Source organism: Tiliqua scincoides, chromosome 4 (genome assembly GCF_035046505.1).
Source record: "Tiliqua scincoides isolate rTilSci1 chromosome 4, rTilSci1.hap2, whole genome shotgun sequence".
Lineage (NCBI taxonomy): Eukaryota > Metazoa > Chordata > Lepidosauria > Squamata > Scincidae > Tiliqua > Tiliqua scincoides.
The window spans coordinates 55,717,078-55,737,896 of NC_089824.1; the positions used below are offsets into that span (position 1 = coordinate 55,717,078).

The following is a 20,819-nucleotide window of genomic DNA, read 5'->3' on the forward strand; positions in this document are numbered from 1 at the left end:
TTTTTACAGTGAAGTTGTTTTATTGTGTTTTGCATTGTATGTTGTCATAGTAATGAAAGTAAACTCACAGATTTAAAGGAGATAGTTGGGGGGGGGGGAGTGAGAGAGAGAGAGAGAGCTGGAAAAGGAGCAAACTCTTCTTAAACAATTTGTTAAAAAAAGAACAGCTGTTGCAAGAAATTACCAATAAATGAAATGGGATGTTGACACACTATCTCTTATAAAGCTTATTTCTAAGGCCTTCCATGTATGCTTATTAAGACTAGTGCTGTAGTTTTCTTTTCGTATTTTTGTCACAGATAAAGACACAATAAACAAGATCAGAGATCTCCGTATGAAAGCAGAAGATTATGAAGTAGTGAAAGTAATTGGCCGAGGTGCATTTGGGGAAGTTCAATTGGTAAGATAATGGTTCTTTATTATTCACATAGTGCCACTCCTACTTTAAACTGGAAATGTTGGAGGACACTGTTCTAAATAATTGACATAAAAAAGGAATGCAAAAGGAATGCTCCTAAGTGCAGCAAGTTGTGGTGATTTCCATTCTTCCTAAATTGAACTGGGAGAATTCACCCCAACTACCTTATGATTGAAAAATTGTAAATGGTTTCAAACTGTTTTGGTGAAGTATGATATAAGTTGAAAGAACCAGAGCTGAAAATTCTTATAGAGTCTGTCAGTTCATTAAGTCTGATATTTTGAGCTCCTGGAAATCCATTTTCCATTAGATCCTCCAGATATTAGAAGACATGTGATAACTATATGAGTTCAGTCCTACATCTTGATTAAATTGGAAATATAGAGATGAATCTTCCCTTTTAAACCATAACTCTAGGGTAAACCTTGGGTAGCCCTTTGGGGAGAAAGGCGGAATATAAATCAAATAAATAAATAAGTTATATCCTCTTGAACTGCATATAATTTAAGTTTTACATTCATGTAGCAAAAAAGTCCATAAATATATGTAGCAGAAGAACAATTACTGCCTCTTTTGTTATATTTATCAATATATTTGTATAGATATTTTTAGTACTGTATCTCTTTTTTAATGCTGTGAACCACTTTGAATATCTTTTAGCAAGTTGGGTTATACAGGTCAAATCTCATTATCCACAGGGTTTGGTTCCCGAGGTCAAAGTTTATTATCCATGTGGTTTGGCTTCCCAAGCCCCTATGGTTGAGAAAATCCACTGATGCCTAAATTGGAACCCGAAATGACGTGTTTTCTCATTTCGAGTTCAAATCAAATCCACGTAATAAAAAGATCCCTTAAAAACCATTTAAATAAGTTGGGGAAAGTCTGCCTTACTTTCCATGGGAAGCTGGAGGGATGCAGGGCAGTCTGCGGTGCTCTGGGAAGCCATTTCCTGTTTGCACTGAGGCCCCCTCCCTTGACCAGAGAGTGCTCTGTTTAAGTTCATGCTGGCCCTGGAGGAAGACTGCTTTACACTGCAAGGCAGGTATTCCTGGTGCCAAGCAGCCCCCTTCAGCACCCCTGTGAAGGCATGTGATGTTTTGTTCTTTTCTAGGGTCCAAGTTGCAGGAAACGTCCAGACAGATAGCAAGTAGTTGGTATGCAGTGGTGGAGGGACCTCGAGAAGAACAGGGCTGCTGAATACATTTATGTGATGTATAGAAGGACCTATCATTCAGGGTCTATTACAGTTTGCTTGGCACAAAGAATGTCTGCATTTATGATGTGGTATAGGATATTCCCTAAAGCTTATTTATGCTTTCTTCATCTTAATATTTGCTTTTAAAGGTAAGGCACAAGTCCTCACGAAAGGTCTATGCCATGAAACTTCTGAGCAAGTTCGAGATGATAAAAAGATCGGATTCTGCATTCTTTTGGGAAGAAAGGGACATCATGGCATTTGCAAATAGTCCCTGGGTTGTGCAGGTATATTGATTAATTGATTGAGATTTATAGGTAGCAAGGTTGGTAAGGATTCTTGAATATGTAAAATATCCAGCAGTTTGTTAGTAAGAAGTGATATGTTTATCACTAGAACTTATTTGAAAGCTAGTTTACCGTTTTAAACAATTTTAAATCCAGGTAAGTTTTGCATTTGGTCTTTTAAGGTTTTCAAATTTATCTGCAATACTTTGTTTACTAAAAAGGAATATATTTTTTCTCGACATATTTACAAATTAATGTTTGTGTAATTCATTTTGTAATTTTTGAAAATTGAATATAAATCTTGTGAATAAAATTTCTGTAGCAGTTGTTCGGTATGTCAATAATGTACCTAGCTAGCTTTCTGATGTTGTCCTCCTACAACTTGGAGCCAAAAACATTCATATTAGAATAGAGAAGACTAGCAAAGCTATGTAAGATATTTAGTGATTGGAAAATCTATTTTTTGTGGGCTCTAAAGAGCTTATTGTGTGTGCTTTTATTTAATTGTTTGTTTGTTCATCTGGCACCCCCTTAAGACACTTAGTGTCTTATCTAACAACATCTGTGCCGAAGTCTAGCAAGGACAATTTCTACAGTAGACTTAATAACTGTAAGAGTTCTATTGCAGTAGTTGCCAAACTTCTACAGGGGAGTTGGGAACCTTGTAAATCTTTGTGAGAGCAATTGCGCTGCCACCACAAAGGGACTTTTAAACATACCTGGGGTGGTACCGTCGATCAGAAAGGCTCTTATCTCCGATTGCAATCCGCTTCCAGGTTAGTGATCTCTGGATCCCCAGGTACGCTTAAAACGGGGAGATTTGTACTTACCGTGAATCCCCCTTCTCAGTGGTCTCCATATCCGGATTAGTCCTAACAAGTGGGTAGCTCCTGTCTCTCAGGTAGGCAGACCAGAGTCTTTTGTTCCTCCTGAGGGGAGGGGCTGCCTGGACTCCCCAGACTGTCCAAGTTTGCAGAGCCCCGCCCCTGACACCAGGTGTCTCATGTCCCTCCGGATGCACTGTAGTGGCGGTCGTCTGATGTCATGTGCTGGGTTGTGTATTAGCTTGGGGGATGAGTGCAGAATGGGCCCAGGTGGCACAAGGCCTTATCCTAATTCTGTTGCTACTCTGTGCTGTACTGCGCCCCCCTGACCTTACAGTTCTGGTGTTCCATATAATGCTTCTCCTCCGTTTCTTTTCTCTTTTTTTTTTTTTTTGTTTCGGCTGCAAGGGTGGGCGGACTAATCTGGACATGGAGACCACTGAGAAGGGGGATTCATGGTAAGTACAAATCTCCCCGTTCTCCAGTGGGATCTCCATGTCCATCTTAGTCCTAACAAGTGGGATGTGCCCAAGTAGTGCTCCTCAAGGATGGGAGCTGCCGTAAGCCTATAGTGCCACTCTCTGGAGTATGTGCCTTGTGAAGGCTGCATCCCCAGAGGCGAAGGCGTTGATCTTGTAGAGCTTGATGAAGGTGTTAGGTGAGCTCCAAGTAGCTGCCCTGCACACTGCCTCCAGGGAGGGGTGAGTCCTGAATGCAGCTGAGTTGGTGGCCCCCCTGAGGGAGTAGGCCACTATGCCCCTAGGGGGGTCCTTGCCTGGTACCCTGTAGGCCTCGGCTGTGGCCTCTCTAACCCATCTAGAAATGGTGGAGGGATACACCTTCCTGCCTTGGTCACTGGGTCGGAATGAAATGAACAATGCCTCTGAACACCGGTGGACTGAGGTCCTGGAGAGATAAAAGCTCACCGCCCAATGCATGTCGAGGGCATGCCATTTCCGCTCGCTGGGATGAGAAGGGTCGGGGCAGAAGGTGGGTAGCACCACCTCCTGCAGGTGGTGAAACAGGGAGTTCACCTTGGATAGGAAGGTAGGGTCGGTGCAGAGGACAATCCTGTCCTCCTGGATCTGGCAGAGTTCCTTGACTTCGGAGAAGACTGCCAGCTCTGACACCCTTCTGGCAGAAGTTACGCCCACCAGGAAGGCGGTCTTCTGCGATAGTATCTTTAGCGAACACGTCGCCATAGGTTCAAAAGGAGGCCTCGTCAACACCCTCAGCACCAGTGTCAGGTCCATCATGGGAGCCCTAGTCATGGGGGGTGAGTTGAGGAGGCTCACTCCCTTGAGGAATTTCTAACGTGCGGGTGTGACACGAGGGCCCTTCCCTTGGGGGACCCCAGAATGAAGGCGACCGCTGAGACATGTCTCTTAAGGGTGGCTGTGCTGAGGCCCTTATCGAGGCCTGCCTGGAGGAAGCTCAGGAATTCCTTGACCCTGATCTTCTCTGGGTCAAGATTTAGGGATTGGCACCAATCAGTTAGGACCCTCCAGGTTCTGTTGTAGACCCGGTTGGTGGATCCTCTCGGGTCGGAGGCCAGGACGGCGGGGGAGTAGCCTGACCTGGCTAGTCTCTTCTGCTCAATCTCCAGGCAGCTAGATGGAGTTTGGCTATCTGTGGGTGAAGGATTGGGCCCTGTAACAGAAGGTCTGGGCTCTGGGGAAGGGGAATGGGTGGGAAAATGGCCAACTCCTACAGGTCCGGGTACCAGGGCTGGCGGGGCCAGTCTGGTGCTATGAGGAGGACCTCGGCCAGCTCTAGCCTGACCTTCGTGAGGACCCTCTGAAGGAGCTTTGTGGGGGGAAAGGCATACGTTACCCCTCGGGGCCACTGTTGGTGGAGTGTGTCCATCCCATCTGCCTCCAGACAGTGTCCTCGGGAGAAGAACCTCGGCAGCTGGTGGTTGTGGCTACTGGCGAACAGATCTATGGTCATTGGACTGAACAGACTGTTGATCCAAGCAAAGACCTGTGGATGAAGCTTCCGTTCTGAATGGTCGAGGTCCTGGTGACTCAGCCAGTCCACTGCTGTGTTTTCCAGTCCGGCGATGTGCTCGGCTCTGATGGAGCTAAGCTTCTTTTCCGCCCACAGCATCAACCTGCATGCCTCCATCTGCAGGGCTGCTGACCTGGTGCCCCCTTGACGGTTTACGTAGGCCCTTGCTGCGATGTTATCGGTGTACACTAGTACGTCCTGACCCCTGAGTTTGGGGAGGGCCAGCAGGGCTAGTCGAATGGTCTTCAGCTGTAACAGGTTGATAGGAGCTGTCCTCTCACTTGGGGACCAGCGGCCCTGGACTACCTGTTCGGGAGTGTGGGCCCCCCATCCCTGGAGACTTGCGTCCGTGAACAGGACGGCTCTGTGATGTATCTGGATGGGCGAGCTCTGGTCCAAGCTGTGTGGCCACGTCCACCATCGAAGGTCCTTGAGAGTGAGGGGGTCCAGTCTGACACGCTTGCTCCTTTGAGAGATGATGAAGTCCTGGAAGGGCAGCCACAGGTGCTGGAGGTACCGTGCCCTGTATCTGGCCCATGGGATGATGTCCTGGCAGGAGGTCAGCATGCCCAGGAGGCGGGCCAACATCAGTACATCCGGTCTGGGGGATCAGAGGACAGCATTGATCAGGTCTGCGGTCTTGGTCTGCCTCTCTGGGGACAAGAACACTTTGAACTGGGAGGTGTCAATGATTGCTCCCAGGTGCTCTATAGACTGTGAGGGAGGCAGGTGACTCTTCTCCAAGTTGATGAGGAACCCATGGTTCTGGAGGCATTGGATGGTCTGGCGCAGATGTAGGACGCCCTCTTCTGCTGTAGCTGATCTCAGAAGGTCAGTGTCCAGGTACAGAAAGGCTGCCACGCCCCTTGTGCGCAATCAGCACAATAAGTATCTTCGTGAAGACTCTTGGTGCTGAAGATAAGCTGAAAAGGAGTGCCTTGAATTGATGGTGCTGGTTCTGGTAGCAGAACCTGAGGTAGCGGCGGTGGGCGGGCAATATGGGTAAGTGCAGGTACGCCTCCTGGAGGTCCAGCGAGGTCATGTAGCTGCGCCTTCTGATGGACGTCAGGATGGAGCATAGGGTCTCCTTCTTGAATTTCTGATGTCGCATCCATCTGTTGAGCCACTTGAGGTCGAGGATGACTCTGGTGCTGCCGGATCTCTTGGGCATGGTGAAGAGGTGGGAGTACACCCCGGACCCCCATTGCTCCCTTGGAAGTGGCTCGATGGCCCCGACATGTAGGAGGTGTTGGATTGCCTCGAGCGTCTTGCTGTGTTTTAGCAGGCGTTTGGGTCTGTGGACCCAAAGGAACTGGTTGGGGGGAGACACACAGAGTTCCAGAGAATACCCCCAGCGGATGGTGTCCCGCACCCACTGGTCGGTGGTCACTTCGTCCCATCTGTCCGTGAAGTGTTGCAATCTTCCGCCGATGATGTGGGATGAGGATGGCTGGTCGTCATTGTGACTTTGGGCCCTTTGCGCCGAAGCGCTGGAGCTGCTGTCTTCTGGGCTTGTGGGCTGGCCGTCTAGGGTGCCAGACGGGTCTTTGTCTTCTGAAAGGGGCCGGAGAGGTTGAGGGGCCAGGCTGAGAGAAAGGGACAAAAGGGCCAGTGTTGGGGCCGCTGGGCGGGCCTTGGTTTCCTCTCTCTGGTGGGCAGGACCCTCTTCTTGCCCCTGAATTCCACAAGGAGTGGATCCAGGGCATCCCCGAACAACTTGGCTCCCTGGAAGGGAAGGCTGGTGACCCTGGCATGTGATGCTGCGTCCACGTCCCAGTTGCACAGCCAGGTGCTGCGGCGCATAGTGACTCTGGTGGCCCTGGCTGAGAACTGCATGGCATTTGCTGTGACGTCTGCTGCGAAAGCAGCAGCTGAGGCCATCTTTCTGATATCCAATCAGGCCCTGGAACGTAGCTTGTGGGTCTCGCTGAACTACTGAAGCCACAGCACCAACGCCCTGGCACAGGGAGGCGGAGGCTCACACCTCATTAGAGGAAGCCTCGAATCCCCTCCTGGTGGCCAGCTAGACCTTCTTGTCTGTGGGGTCCCTTGGTAGGCCGTTGCTGTCCATGGGAAGGACGGCTGGGGATCCCATTGCTGATACTGGAGCGTCCACCAGGGGTGACTTGAGGCAGGCCATGACCTCTGGGGGCAGGTTATAGAACCTGGTGGAGGGCTTGCTGGAGTCCCTGGCCTTGGCTGGATTGTTCCACTCCTTGTCCACCAGCTGTTGGAAGAAGGGAGGGAAGGGAAACCATTGGGGGTCTCCTGCTGGTTCAGGAAGACTGTCAGAGACCCCCACTTGGTCTTGGGCGCCATGTCCTCAGGGTGCTCGGCCTGCAGTTCTAGCACGTGGACCACCCCTGAGATCAGTTTGTTGAACTGTTCAGCGTAGAAGAGGTGGGGCTTGTGGGTCTCAACCTCGTCCCCTGATATCTCCCCCTCCTCCACAGATGAGGCGTGGGAGCTGCCCTGGTCCTGATCCTGGAGATGGGTGTGTTCGGGGGTGGCACTGCTTGTGGAGGGCGTCCGGTGCCTCTTAGAGGGGGGTGGCGGTTCCTTCTGATCTTCATCCTCCTCTACGTCCTCTGGTGTGGGAGCTGGGAGCCCCATTGGGTGCTCTAGATTGCCCCCCTGTGGCTGCAGGTGGGCCTCCATGGCAGCAAATACGCTGGTATGGACCATGTCCTGGATGGCCCTTGAGAGCTCCCCCCAGTCTAAGGTGCTGAGACCCGCGCAGGGGTGGGCACTTCGGGGGCCTCATTTGGGGTGGCCATGGGTGAAGGCTTCCACCAGTTCGAGAGGCTCACCGCTCATCCAAGGTTCGATCCGCACTAGGTCTGGCGTGTAGCCAAGTTGGTGCCGCACATGTGGTCCTGAACTCTGCTGCCTTCCTGCTGCCAATGGAGACAGCTCAAGCAGCTGGGCAGCCCTGCTGCCAGTGTAAGCCTGCCTATGTCACCCCTGCCCCGCTGGGGGGGCAAGTCTTTGCGCTCTTCAGTGCGCTAATCCGAGATGGCGCCTGCGGCGTGGCGCTCGGAAGGAAGAGAGGGGGAAGTTCCGTGTCCCTGTAGTGGTTGGGGGAAAGCTGCTCTGGCAGCTGGCATGCCAAAAGGGGGGGGGGAAGTGGCTGGAGGCACTGGGGCAGTCTGCTGTCGGTGCGGCAGCCGCCGCATGTGTGGGCTGCCTGGGAGCGCTCTGCTTGTTAAGCGGCTGCAGCCGCCGGGGGGGGGAGAGAGAGTGCTGCTCTGGGTCCTGTAAGGGCAGCCCTGAGCGCTCTCGTCGATCCCGCGGCGCCCGCAGAAGAAGGGCTGCCCTGGAACCTAGGCGCGCACGGGCAGGCCCGATAAGTTGGGCTCAGGCGCGGAAGGGCACCAAATTTAAATCTAGATGTGGCTGCTCTGCTGTAAAGCAGGCAGCCACGTGGGAGCCTCTGTGCAGGCAGTAGCGTGCTGTAGGAACAGGTGAGGCAAGAAACAGCAGGCAAGATAGTCTGCTGAAACTGAGTGGGGGGGGGAATAAGAAAAGGTCATTCACTGAGTTCTCCAGTGGGGGGTTCAGCAGAGCTGAACCGACTCTGTCCTGCTTGGCCAAAAGGCTAGGCCAGTCTGGGGAGTCCAGGCAGCCCCTCCCCTCAGGAGGAACAAAAGACTCTGGCCTGCCTACCTGAGAGGGATGAGCTACCCGCTTGTTAGGACTAAGACGGACAGGGAGATCCCACTGAAGAAAGTTCCTTCTTCACAGAGGAAGCGTGATTGCTGCAGTGCGATGCCGTAGTGATTTTGTGGCCACTCAACGATGAATGGCCTTCTGGTTCCCTTAGTGGGTTGTGACTGATTAGTTTGGGAACCACTGCTCTATTGGGATGTGGAATCGTGCACATATATGGACATGGTGACTGCACCCTGGTTTGGGGCTTTTAAATTTACTTGCCTTGGTTAATGCCAGCATCTTCTATGTATTAAACATTATTTTTACAGAAGCCTATATGATCATTGATGTAGTGAATATTGTTAAGGAAATCTCTAGTCTTAAACAATTTCCTTTGATAGTATTCCCTAAGGAGGAGACATAGTCTGCAAATAGTGCTGGAACATTAGTAACTCCTACTATACTAGCATATTTGTTTGAATAGTGTGACTACATAAAGACAATGTACAGCTCTGCTTCCCTTTTAATGAGCTCGTTGTGTGGTGGTGGGGATGGGTTCATTGTGTATGTTTTCAGATAAGTAAGATTGCATTGTGCCGGCAGTCTCTAAGATATGTACCAGTTCCATTCTGGAGATTTGTCTGAAAGTCAGAATGTACATAAATCAATAACCAACTTGTGTTGGCCCAGTGGTTTTAAACCTTCCAAAAGCACCACAATGGATGGACTTTACCTGTGCTAAAGCATTGATGCAACTGTCCATAACTTGGAGACCTAGAGTATGTGGCTAGTTAACTGGGTCATCTCTCTTTGTTTTGATTTGATGTGCTTGTTAAAGAGCATTACAAAGATGGGTACTGCTGTTGAAGCTATTCTTGTAATGTTTAAATGTCAACAAGAATTACATACATCAGTGAATTATGTCTTTTCATTCCTAAAAAAGAAAAAGATATGAAGAGTGCAGTGATTGTTATCTGTTCCTTTTTTATAGTTGTTTTATGCATTCCAAGATGACCGTTACCTTTACATGGTGATGGAGTACATGCCTGGTGGTGACCTGGTGAATTTAATGAGCAACTATGATGTTCCTGAGAAATGGGCAAGATTTTATACTGCGGAAGTTGTTCTTGCATTAGATGCAATTCACTCCATGGGCTTTATTCACAGGTATATACTCTGTTTTTCTTACCATCAAAGACTCATTGTATTCTTTGAACAAAACTGATTTAAAACTTTGTTTTTGGTTTTTCTTTGTCTTACTAAAAATATTCATCTTGGGAGGGAAAAAGGAAAATTGGAGGAGGTGATCTTCCTAAAGTATTTTTTTTCCTGCCTTGAATGTTTTTCTCCAAGGAGAGTGAAATAGAAATTAGAACTTTATTTTAAGAACTGTCCAGTCCTTAGACTTTGAAACTAACTTTTGAAATGAAATGAATTGGCTGCTTTTCTGACCAAGCTTGTAAGAAATGGGATAGAGCTTATGGTGAAATTGTTGTCATGAGATAATTTACTAACGACCACATGTTATCAGCAGAAGTGTTGTCTTATATTTTCTGCTCTACTTGCTGTAAACCTGTGCTTGTGGTGAAACGCCTAGATGATCACTTTATAGTTAATTTAAAGACTATTGTAATCAAATTTATTAAAAATACTTCAATCATGTGAATTGTCCCTCTATTTGGAGTTGAGAGACATGTCACAGTCATTTCCTTACAGTCAACTCAGGTGGTTGAGTTTCTATCACTTTGTAAGTGAAATAGGGCCAACCAAGAAAAAAAAGCTAGTGGCTTCTACATATGTGGAGGAGTTTCAGATATGCAAAAGTACAAACATGTGTAAAGAAAGAAAAAAGTTCTTAAGGTCCCAAATTCACATGAAGAGCTTCCAAAACCTTACAGAACATTGAGAGCATAGCAGTAAGAAAATACAGGTGTCTCCCCTGTATCCATGGGGTTCCATTACAGCCCCTCACAAGTACAGGGGAGCCTATATAAATAGTGCCGCTACACCTTGCACGCTCTTTACACCCTTTGATTTCCATAGTAGTACTGGCAGCCTGGGTGTTAGTTCCTTAACATTCTTGCTGAACCGAAGAACTGAATGTATCCATGCTACAGAGAGGAGACTAACTGAATGTTAACAGGAAGCAGGACAGGGTTCATTGGAACATATGCTTCCTCCCAAGACCAAATTCTCCTCTTTCTCACTTTAAGCCATTTCTGTCCAACATTGCATATATGCAACAGCAACCAAATGTGTACACCCATGAGCCAGGCAAAAATGAGTTAACATCTGTTCCAATGAATCCACAGTTAATGGCTCATGCAGTTGGTAATGTTGACTAGATTAAAGAATGAATCCTCTTTTCCAGGAAGAGGAAGAACTTTTGAAAGGGAGGAGAAGAGCTGTGAGGAGGGAAGCTATATTTCAAAAGTTGACTCTCGGTTTGTTAGCCATGGCTTAAATCCTACATGTTTTGCAACACAATATCTAATTTTGTTTAAAAAATAAAGCCTACCCTGAAAGATTTGCTTTATTCTTTTCAGAGACGTAAAGCCTGACAACATGCTGCTAGATAAATCTGGTCATTTAAAACTAGCAGATTTTGGTACCTGTATGAAAATGAATAAGGTTGGTATGTTTTTACATTCTGATTTAACTTCTGTGCTTTTGGAAACTGCTATTTGGATCCTATTGTAGCTTATTAATGTTTTTAAGAATTTAAATGTGCATCTCGACAAATTTTTTCAAGAACCTGTGAAAGTATTTTACTTTAAAGCAGGGGTGCTCCAACCCCGGCCCTGGGGCCACTTGTGGCCCTCGAGGACTCCCAATCCGGCCCTCAGGGAGCCCCCAGTCTCCAATGAGCCTCTGGCCCACCGGAGATTTGCTAGAGCCCACACTGGCCTGATGCAACTGCTCTCAGCGTGATGGCCAACTGTTCGACCTCTCATGTGAGCTGTGGGACGAGGGCTCCCTCCACTGCTTGCTGTATCACATCTGTGATGCAGCAGTGGCAGCAAAGGAAAGGTTGGCCTTGCTTTGTGCAAGGTCTTTTACAGGCTTTGAGCTTTTGCAAGACCTTCATTCATTCATATGTTCCATCTCGAATATATTCATCCATGTAAATATATTCAAAATTGAATTTTAAATTCTTTTTTTTCCCCAGCCCTGACACAGTGTCAAAGAGATGATGTGGCCCTTCTGCCAAAAAGTCTGGACACCCCTGCTTTAAAGTACTGGGAGAGTCAAGGATACTGAGTGACATTTTAAATTACTCTTTTTTTAATAGGAAGGTATGGTACGATGTGATACAGCTGTTGGGACACCAGACTACATATCCCCAGAAGTATTAAAATCCCAAGGGGGTGACGGTTACTATGGACGAGAGTGTGATTGGTGGTCAGTTGGTGTCTTTTTGTACGAAATGCTAGTGGGTGAGTATCAGTATATTTAGTGTTCTGCAAATTAGACTAATTACATTTACCTTTTAATAAAAAACCTTTCTAAGTAGCTGTTGCCTTGTTCTGTTGCATACTTGTCATTAGATAAATATTATTCACAATTATTTCAGCATAGTAAGAACATTTAAAAGCAATATGAGCTTTTTAAAAAAACTGAGATGTAAATGTTACTCCCTTTGAGTTATATTTATGACAGAGAATTATTTTGGTCTTATTTGGGTTAATGGCTAGCCACATTTTATTTCTGTTTATTTATACATACATACATATATACATACATACATACATACTCCGCCTTTCTCCCGAAAGGGCACCTAAGGTGGCTAACAATCAATGCATTAAAATACAACATAAAACACAAATAAATACAAATACAAATAAATAAAAACAATACAAAACAAACAATATAAAATACACCACAGTCAGCAATAAAAACTCACATTTATTTATTTACAACCCAATCCTATCCCGTGCTGAAACAGGGAGGCTGGCTGGACTGCTCTGTACCCCGAATGGAATTGGGGCTGGTTGTGGTTCATCTAGGGGCAGGGAAATTCCTTCCCCTTACCCTGGGTAAAGCTGTAGCAGCCCAAATGGGGCTACTTGAACCTGCACCACCTCAAGATCTGGTTCCTGGTCCCATCCCTTTCTCAACCTCTGCCCGCCCTCCCCCCACCCTGGAACATGTAAGTGATACAGTTTGGGTTCTGAGCCTGCTCTGCTACTGCTCATATCAAACAGGTGTGGACCAGCCAGTCTGCCAGTCACTCTTCATATATACACTACAGAAGGGAGGCAGGCTCCAAATCGCCTGTTCCTGCCTACTTGTGAGTGCAGCATTCTCCTCCCCTCTCTGTCCTTCTTGCAGCATTGGAAGAATGGAGAAAAAACTTTACCTTCTCACTGTGCTCTGTCCTCGTGGAATTTAAAGTTTAAAAGGAACCTGTTCCTTTAAACTTTAAATACCATGCAAGTATGGAATGAGGGGAGAGGTAATGAAGTGCTCCTTCCTTGCATAGTATTTTAAGTTTAAGGTCACATTCCCTTTAACCCCATGTGAGAATGGTATACAGGGAATGGACGGGATGATCCAATTCTCACTTGCATTTAGTGAGCAGCACTGCATGTTGCATGCCAACAAAGGGTGCAATGCTAACCCATTTTCCGACATAAGGACAATGCAGCTCCAAGGTAAGGGAACAAACATTCCTTTACTTTGAGGAGGTCTCCATGAGTGCCACCTACCTGCAGGATGCACTACACGTCCCATTGGCACTACTGTGCCAGTGCTGGAAAGTTGGTTAGAATTTGGACCAAAAATTTTTTGCATGCCACTGCTGTATCCTTTGGCTCCACGGCAGCCACTACAGGTCTCCTCAGGGGAAGGGGACTTTAATCTCCTTCCCCCAGGGAAAGCCCCAAGCCCCACCATAGGGCTTCTCAAGTCTGCGCCAGCTAGTTTGCCAGCACAGACTTAAGAGACTCCGTGTCAGGCCTTCCAGCTCCGCCAATCCTGTCCTCTCCTGCCCTGTTTCCTCCCCTCCCCCGTCCTCTCCTTCTTCTCAGAACATCTGCCCTGCCCCCAAAGCTCTCACTGCTGTCCAGAGTTCTTATCTAGCTCTGGGCGGTGTCTGACTGGCTCTGGGTTCAGTGTCGACTGGTGCTGGCCTAGCGCTGGCGCTGACTCGCTACAGAGTATCGTGGGCATGCCTTACTGGAGGTCAGCGCCAGCTCTGGTCCATGGATAGGGTTCTTAGTTTCTAGACTAATACATTCTGCTGTAGTCCTGTCATCTTTCTACCTCTTCCTGGCATCATATTAAATTTAGCTGTTTGGTTTACTATTCATTATTGTCCCTTTCTGTTTTTGTTTTTCTTTTTTTTAGGAGATACACCTTTTTATGCTGATTCCTTGGTTGGAACCTACAGTAAAATTATGAACCATAAGAATTCCCTTAGTTTTCCTGATGATAATGATATTTCTAAAGATGCAAAAAATCTGATCTGTGGCTTCTTGACTGACAGGTAAAAGTTTTATATATATTTGGTATCAAGGTGTAAGATGTTTGTGATGAGGATTTTTCCATGGTATACTTAATTACCTGGTAGTAACCAGTGTTTATGCGTTTTATACTAACATGTTTTAAAAATACAGGTTGAGCCACATTATTCGTGTGGGTTCTGCTCCAAGCACTCACTGGATGGCAAAAAACTGCGCTATAGCAAATCAATTTAAAAAACAAAGTTTCTTTGCTCAGGTGATTTAAAAACAGCCTTGTTGACCTTTGTGATGTAAGATAAGAGTCATTAAGAAGACAATCCATCAATCAGTCGTCCTCCAAAGAGTTTACAAAGGAGCTTCACTCAGCCCCTCCCTTCACCAATGCAAAGTGATCACCTTTCTTTCACTTGCTCAAGGGGATGGGAGGGGTCGCCTGGACAGAGGAGGATGGATGGATGGATGGTCAGCCAGGTGCCCCCCCCCCATTAAGCAGGCTATTGTTAAAGGACTGTTCAGTTTTTAAAACTGATTTTAAAGGGATGCATTTTTCCCCTTCTCCAGGGATCAGCACATTCCTTCTCATTTGCAGTGGCCATTTGTGTTGAGTCAAATTCGTGTTTAAAAAATCTGTGTATAAATAGGCTGGACCTGTATGTTTATTCCAATTAAAATACCTTGCCTTCATAACAAAATGCAGTATTATTGCTATATTGCAGTGCATAATAGGGCTTTTCAGGGGTACCTCAGACCATTTGAGGGCTTAAGCTTGAAGTCCTGTGTATACTTTGAAAATGATGCTCAATGATTGGCTATGCAAATACTTAGGATATATTTTTACATGTTTGTAAGATCACTGTAGATACCTGTGACAGAATGAGAGGGCAGAACACACAGTGCCTAGTGGTTAGCAATGGCCATTGCTTCCATTTCCCTATCCTTATTCGTTAAATTGAAGTTACTGGAATTTGGTAACCTTTCCTCTTTCATCTTCCAAGTCTAGGAAGTTCAGATGGAAAGAGACTGCCTTGAGAAAGCTCTTTTCTCAGGTTAGCTAAGTGCCCTGAAAATCTGGGTGTTCCCTTGAAACAAAACAATAGCAGTCTCAGTAGCATAGTTACAGGGGAAACTAATGTTTTGCAGGGGACCTTAACACGCCATGCAAGCTGTCCTCTCTTAGCGTCAGAACTATTCCTGGCGGTGTGAGCAAAGTGGAGATGTCTCCTCCACTTTGCACTGTTGCTGGGAATCGCTGTGAGGGGGAGGAGCAGCTTGCACAGTGCATTGAGGTGCCCTACAAAACTTAGTGCTGCAATCCCCTGTAGCTATGCTACTGAGCAGACTTCAGGTTTCATAAGTGTAACAACTTGTTTCTTTACCCAGTTGCATTTAGGCGAGGCAAGTAAATTAGTAAAAATATAAGGAGCTTATGAAAGTGTGGAAAGAACAAAGCTACAAATGGGGAGGAGGGTGGGGGTGGGGTAGAAGTTGCAAGGAGATCAAACTAAGGCAAATATAATAATAATAATAATAATAATAATAATAATAATAATAATAATAATAATAATAATAATAATAATAATAATAATACAGGTATTTATATACCGCCTTTCTTGGTCGTCAGATTTCTCCTCAGACTTTATATAAAAACAAATATGAATGACAAAACTGAAAGAGAGGTTTACACCATCACTTTCTGCTGTTAGCTTCTTAGACTGGGAAACCAAAAATGACAAATAATGACTTCCATGAAAGTTACTTCCAAGCTGCTCCTCTGTAAATAGCGACACCCACAAAATAGGTCTTGTTTCTCAAAATACATTTATATAGTGCTATCAGTGTACATAGTGCTACATAAAATGAAAATGGTTTCCTCCCCTAAGGTCTACAGTCTAAATATTGACACAAGGAATGGGGATGAAGGCAGTGTAAACGGGAACATATGCAGTAGCTACGTATATGTAAATTTGATTGCAAGAGGGAATGGAAACTAAGTTAGTTGTACTTAACACTGGAAATTTAATAACATTGTATCTATATGATTTAAAAATTTTATTCAAAAAAGTGTCAACAGATTTCTGTTTTTGCATCTTGTGTCATATACCAGAAAAATGAGAGGTTTTATATTGTTTTATATTGTCTTAAATTATAAAGAGAAAAGTGGCCTTGAAAACTAAGAAAAAGAAAATAATATATTTTAAACATAATTTTTACAGGGAAGTTAGATTAGGCCGAAATGGTGTTGAAGAAATCAAGCGGCACCCATTCTTCAAAAATGACCAGTGGGCTTGGGAGACTCTTAGAGATAGTAAGTATCTCTCTTTCTAGAAGCAGCTTATAATGTTTTTTGCATGATAAAACCTAAGTATGATATCAGATGACTCTTTCACTGTAAAGTAATCGATATGTCTCTCAAACCATACATTTGAAAGAGGTGGTTTCCCGCACAACTAAAGACCTGTTCTTCCATATTCATATCTGTCTGTGTTATTGTCACTGTGTTATTTGCAACATATTGTCTGTGTTGCAAAGAGCTACTTTTAACTTTGTAAAGCCCAGAGCTTCCTTGGATGTATAGAACTGGGCATTGTGTTTCTTAGACATACTGGTCCTTGTCTACAGTCAGTTCCAATTCAGAGAAAATTAGTCACACTTAGGTCCCTTTGTAATCAATCAGTCAAATTTCATCTACTGGTTTCAATGGCACCTAGACCTAAGTCCAGAGAATATTTGCTTTAAATCAGTAGGATAAACTGAGTAGGGTAAAGAAATCCTCTTGAGTGTGTGTGTGTGTGTGTGTGTGTGTGTGTGTGTGTGTGTGTGTAAAGATCAAGAATCTGTCCCAGACATAGAATTGACTGATCACAACACTGTTGAAAACCAAGTGGCAGCAGATTTTCAATGCTATATTTCTGGGTTTGGTTCAAGGTTCTAGCCATGACCTTAAGGGAGAACCTCTTGCTGTCTCAGCCTCCTTCAGAAATTTGTTAAGGAAGCTCTTTCATAATCCATAAGAGGGACATTTTCGGTAGTGGCCCCTGCCCTGTGATGTGTCATAAGCCCCCCTTTTCAGTGTTCTGTTGAAATCTGAAGCTGTGGTATAGCTACCAGGGTGTATGGTGGTGCAGTAGGTATTGCAGAAGCTGCAGCTTGGTGTGTAAGCGGTCTCTACACTCACTGTTGGAGCCGTTCCAGCCATTGATGCTTGTTGCTGTTGCTACCCAGAATGGCTCCAGCAGTGAGTGGGAGGGGCCAGTTACACAATGCATTGCAGCACCTGCAGTATACTTACCATGCTGCCATCTCTGAGGCTGTCACTGATCTGAAGACACTTTATAAGGCGTATGGCTGGATTCTATTGTTGCTGATTCTGTTTTAATATTGTATTGTTTTAATTTTTATTTGTAAGCTGCCCTGAATCTTTGGAGATAAGACAGATTATAAATGTTTAAAATAAATACAGTAAACTATTTGCCTAAAGTGATTTTTCTTGAGCGCCAATTTTTATAAGGTTTTCTGTTGGTCATGTGTCTCTGAAAAGTGAGGAGAAAGTTTTGCAGTTTCATGTTACAACTCTTCTGCATTTTAAAATTTATAATAGAAATTTTATCTGCTACAACGTGATATGATGCATAACGTAGAACAAGCCTTTTAAATGTCCCTGTGCCTCATTGCAACTATAATTTTAAGAAAACACATTTTAATTACCGTAGATAATCACCTAGGGTGAGAAATTTCTGCCAATAAATCAAACTTAGATCATCAACTTACCTTATCTGTGAGGTCACTCAGGGGTCAGGGCTTCTCAAGCAACTCAGGTCACTGACACTGGGAGAAGCAATGCACAGATAGAGGGCTGTTAATCTTCAAGGCAACCCCTCCAGGGCAAAGCTACAGCCAAAGTTAACCTTTTATTCTCCTCCTGAGAAAAAAGCAAGGCTTCAACTGAAATCAAGCAAGCCTCATTCTCTCTATTTAACAGACCTTGCTGCAGCCCCATTCCATTTTGCAAATACTTGGCAGAAGTCTGTTTTTTTTAAACAGGATGTAATCCCCATTTCAATTTGAAAAAAAATCCTAGTATACAAATCAGTACATCATTACTTAAGAATAACACCCATGGAAAGCAATGGGTAAATAGGGTTGCAACTATGTGCAACTGCACCTGCTTATAGTCATTCTTGTTGCTTGTCTCTCCACTGTGAATTGAATTGCACACTCCCAATTATGTGTTATGAGTTGTATGTTATATGTAGAGCCTCTGACTTAACATACCAGGTACCATAAAAGAAGGATTTGATTAATGGTTTTCCTGCAGTGGTTTGCAATCTTTTTTTCACTTGCATAGCCCTTGGCAGCCTATTTCCGTAACCTTAGCTAAGTGTTTGTAATAGTAATATAAGTCCTCATTTCCTCTTTATGAAAACCCATACTTCATGTATTATCACAGTATTTTCTCTTTTTATCTGTTTGAAGAACTGAAGACAATGCCGTTTTACTGTTTTGCACCAGAAGTGTCCTGAGAAATTATTGATGATTGATCACTTTCCATATTATGTTTCAATTTTCTTACTGTGCTGGTTTTCAATCACTGATTCATACATGAATTGATGACCAAAAATTAGCTATTAGTAGGGCTTTCACAGCCCTTGGTGGCCCTCCAAGGCATTCTGGTGCACAACCTGCCTTTTTTGCCATTATAGAATTCTTTTTCAAGTGCCCCTAAAAGTCCTGTCGAGTAACCCTGGGGTTACATGTATCCCAGGCTTGGAACCACTATTCTACTGGTATGTTGTTTACAGTGAACTTATTCTGATGTTTACAAAAAGGTTGTGAGGATCAGAATTTAAAAAGTTAATGAATAAAAATGTATCTTTATGCTTTTACTATATTTTTAATAAATTAGAGACTGTACAGTTCTTGGGTAACAATTATTGGGAGGTTATTTTTCAAGATCTGGCCTCGGATAAAGTTATACAAAGCTATAGTCAGACACCCCCTAAGTTTAAGCGCCCCCCCCAACTTATTCAAGGGTTATAGAAAATTCCATGATTTTTGACTCAAAACTTGCCCTCGACTTATCTGTGAGATCAAATTATGAGCGAGTGTCTCTAGTGACCTTTTAGTTATACTTGTTTTTACTGGCAGCTGTAGCACCTGTTGTCCCTGATTTAAGTAGTGACATTGACACTAGTAACTTCGATGATTTGGAAGAAGATAAAGGAGAAGAAGAAACATTTCCTATACCAAAAGCATTTGTTGGCAACCAGCTACCTTTTGTTGGATTTACTTACTACAGCAACCATCAGTAAGTACATAAGTAATAATAAAGTTATTGCCTTGTCAGAATTTTAAATTCAAGATTTAAAAGTATATGTATTTTTCTTATGAGTAGTGAAGAGCATATTGACATTTTGCATACCTCCCTCCCTGGGATTTAAATGATTCTTGTTTTGCATCCCTGTATCTGATTACATCACTTCTTCCTGGTTTTGTCATTTCTTGACTAAAGAATAAGGTGAGGCTGTTGAAATAACTACTACTTTTTGGGTCAGATTATTTAGTCTAGCTTGCTCTAATTTATTTTGCCTGTTTAATATAAGCGTCCCCGGTATCTGTGGATCTGGTATCCATAGATATGGCTCCCCGCTCCCCCTTGTGCCCATTAACTTAGTGTAGATGCTTACCGCTAGCACCAAGTAAAAATATTTCTTCCTTTTACAGGATGCTAAAAGCATTATAGTGTGACATGCAGGAAGTTAACTTCTTTCTGTTAATGTTCGATTTAGTCTCCAAACATTCAGGCTACCTGACATCATGCTATAACTTTGAATGCTTATGATGAGCTGTAAAAGGAAGAAACATTTCTGCAGTGGTGAGCACCTAAACAACGTTAATGGGTGCATGGGGGTACGGAGATAGGGTCCCCCAGTATCTGCAGTTTCCATATCTGTGTGGGAGGGACCTAGTATGGATCCCCCGTAGATACAGGGAGAAGCATCTGTATTGCAAATAGCAACAAAGCTTGGTATGGTTGGGCTCAAGCAAGTAGTCAACCCACTGAATCATTGGCAAACCTACCTATAGTGAAACAAGATTTCAACCACACAAGCCCTAAAACCTATGTTTTAGTTAATAAGGTTGCAATCCAATAGGCTTTCCTGGGTGTAAGGAGTAGGCCTTATTGACCGATGGAGCCTACTACTGGGTTGGCAGGCATAGGAATATGTGCAAATCTTTTTTTTTTTTTTGCAACTGTAATGTTCCAAAGTCAATCAAAGCATCATTCTTTGACAGCTATAATACAAGTCAATGGGACTTTAGGTAACCCTATTTCTCAAAGTTGCAAAAATGCAACATTTTTCAGGTATATGCGGACACCTGAAATTTTTTTCAGTTGATATAAATCTCCTAGTTGAGGTCCACTGACAAGGATTCCACAAAAACATCCATGACATATATTTTTTCTATACCTGAAATATGTGAATTAAGTCAAAAAAGGCAATGGACATGAAAATTTGAGAAATAAATATTCAAAAAAGACAGTACTCTCATGTTTTAAATGGTTTTTGAACTTCTCTATAGATTGGTTTTTATTCTGTGTTATAGTGTAAAATAAATTCTTCCATAAATTCAGCAAAATGTAGGATAAAAGTCTAAATATTTTTTTCAGAAAATTGTGTGATACTGACACTACACATGTAAAGCATAAAATTTTGTTAGCTGATTATTAATACTGCAGGACAGAGCAATATTTTTCCTTTAGCTAGCTAAGGGCACAATTCTAACCAACTTTCCAGCACTGAGGTTAAGGCAACACAACTCTGAGGTAAGGGATCAAACATTCCTTTACCTTGAGGAGGACACCATGACTGTACCCAACTGCAGGATGCAGCACATGCCCCATGAGTTGTGTCAGTGCTGGAAAGTTGGTTAGGATTTGGGCCTAAGAAGTACACATTTTCTGTGCAT

At 44.2% G+C, this 20,819-nt stretch overlaps 1 protein-coding gene across 1 annotated transcript in view; it reads left to right on the forward strand.

Annotated features, from left to right (window-relative positions):
• Positions 1 to 20,819, forward strand: part of ROCK1 (Rho associated coiled-coil containing protein kinase 1) — a 125,552-nt gene that overhangs the window by 46,066 nt on the left and 58,667 nt on the right. Inside the window, exons 3-10 of the mRNA XM_066623169.1 lie at positions 300 to 400; positions 1,763 to 1,900; positions 9,377 to 9,552; positions 10,932 to 11,016; positions 11,678 to 11,822; positions 13,735 to 13,873; positions 16,064 to 16,155; positions 18,996 to 19,155. Coding sequence (XP_066479266.1) covers positions 300 to 400; positions 1,763 to 1,900; positions 9,377 to 9,552; positions 10,932 to 11,016; positions 11,678 to 11,822; positions 13,735 to 13,873; positions 16,064 to 16,155; positions 18,996 to 19,155 — 1,036 coding nt within the window. The remainder of the gene's footprint in view (positions 1 to 299; positions 401 to 1,762; positions 1,901 to 9,376; positions 9,553 to 10,931; positions 11,017 to 11,677; positions 11,823 to 13,734; positions 13,874 to 16,063; positions 16,156 to 18,995; positions 19,156 to 20,819) is intronic.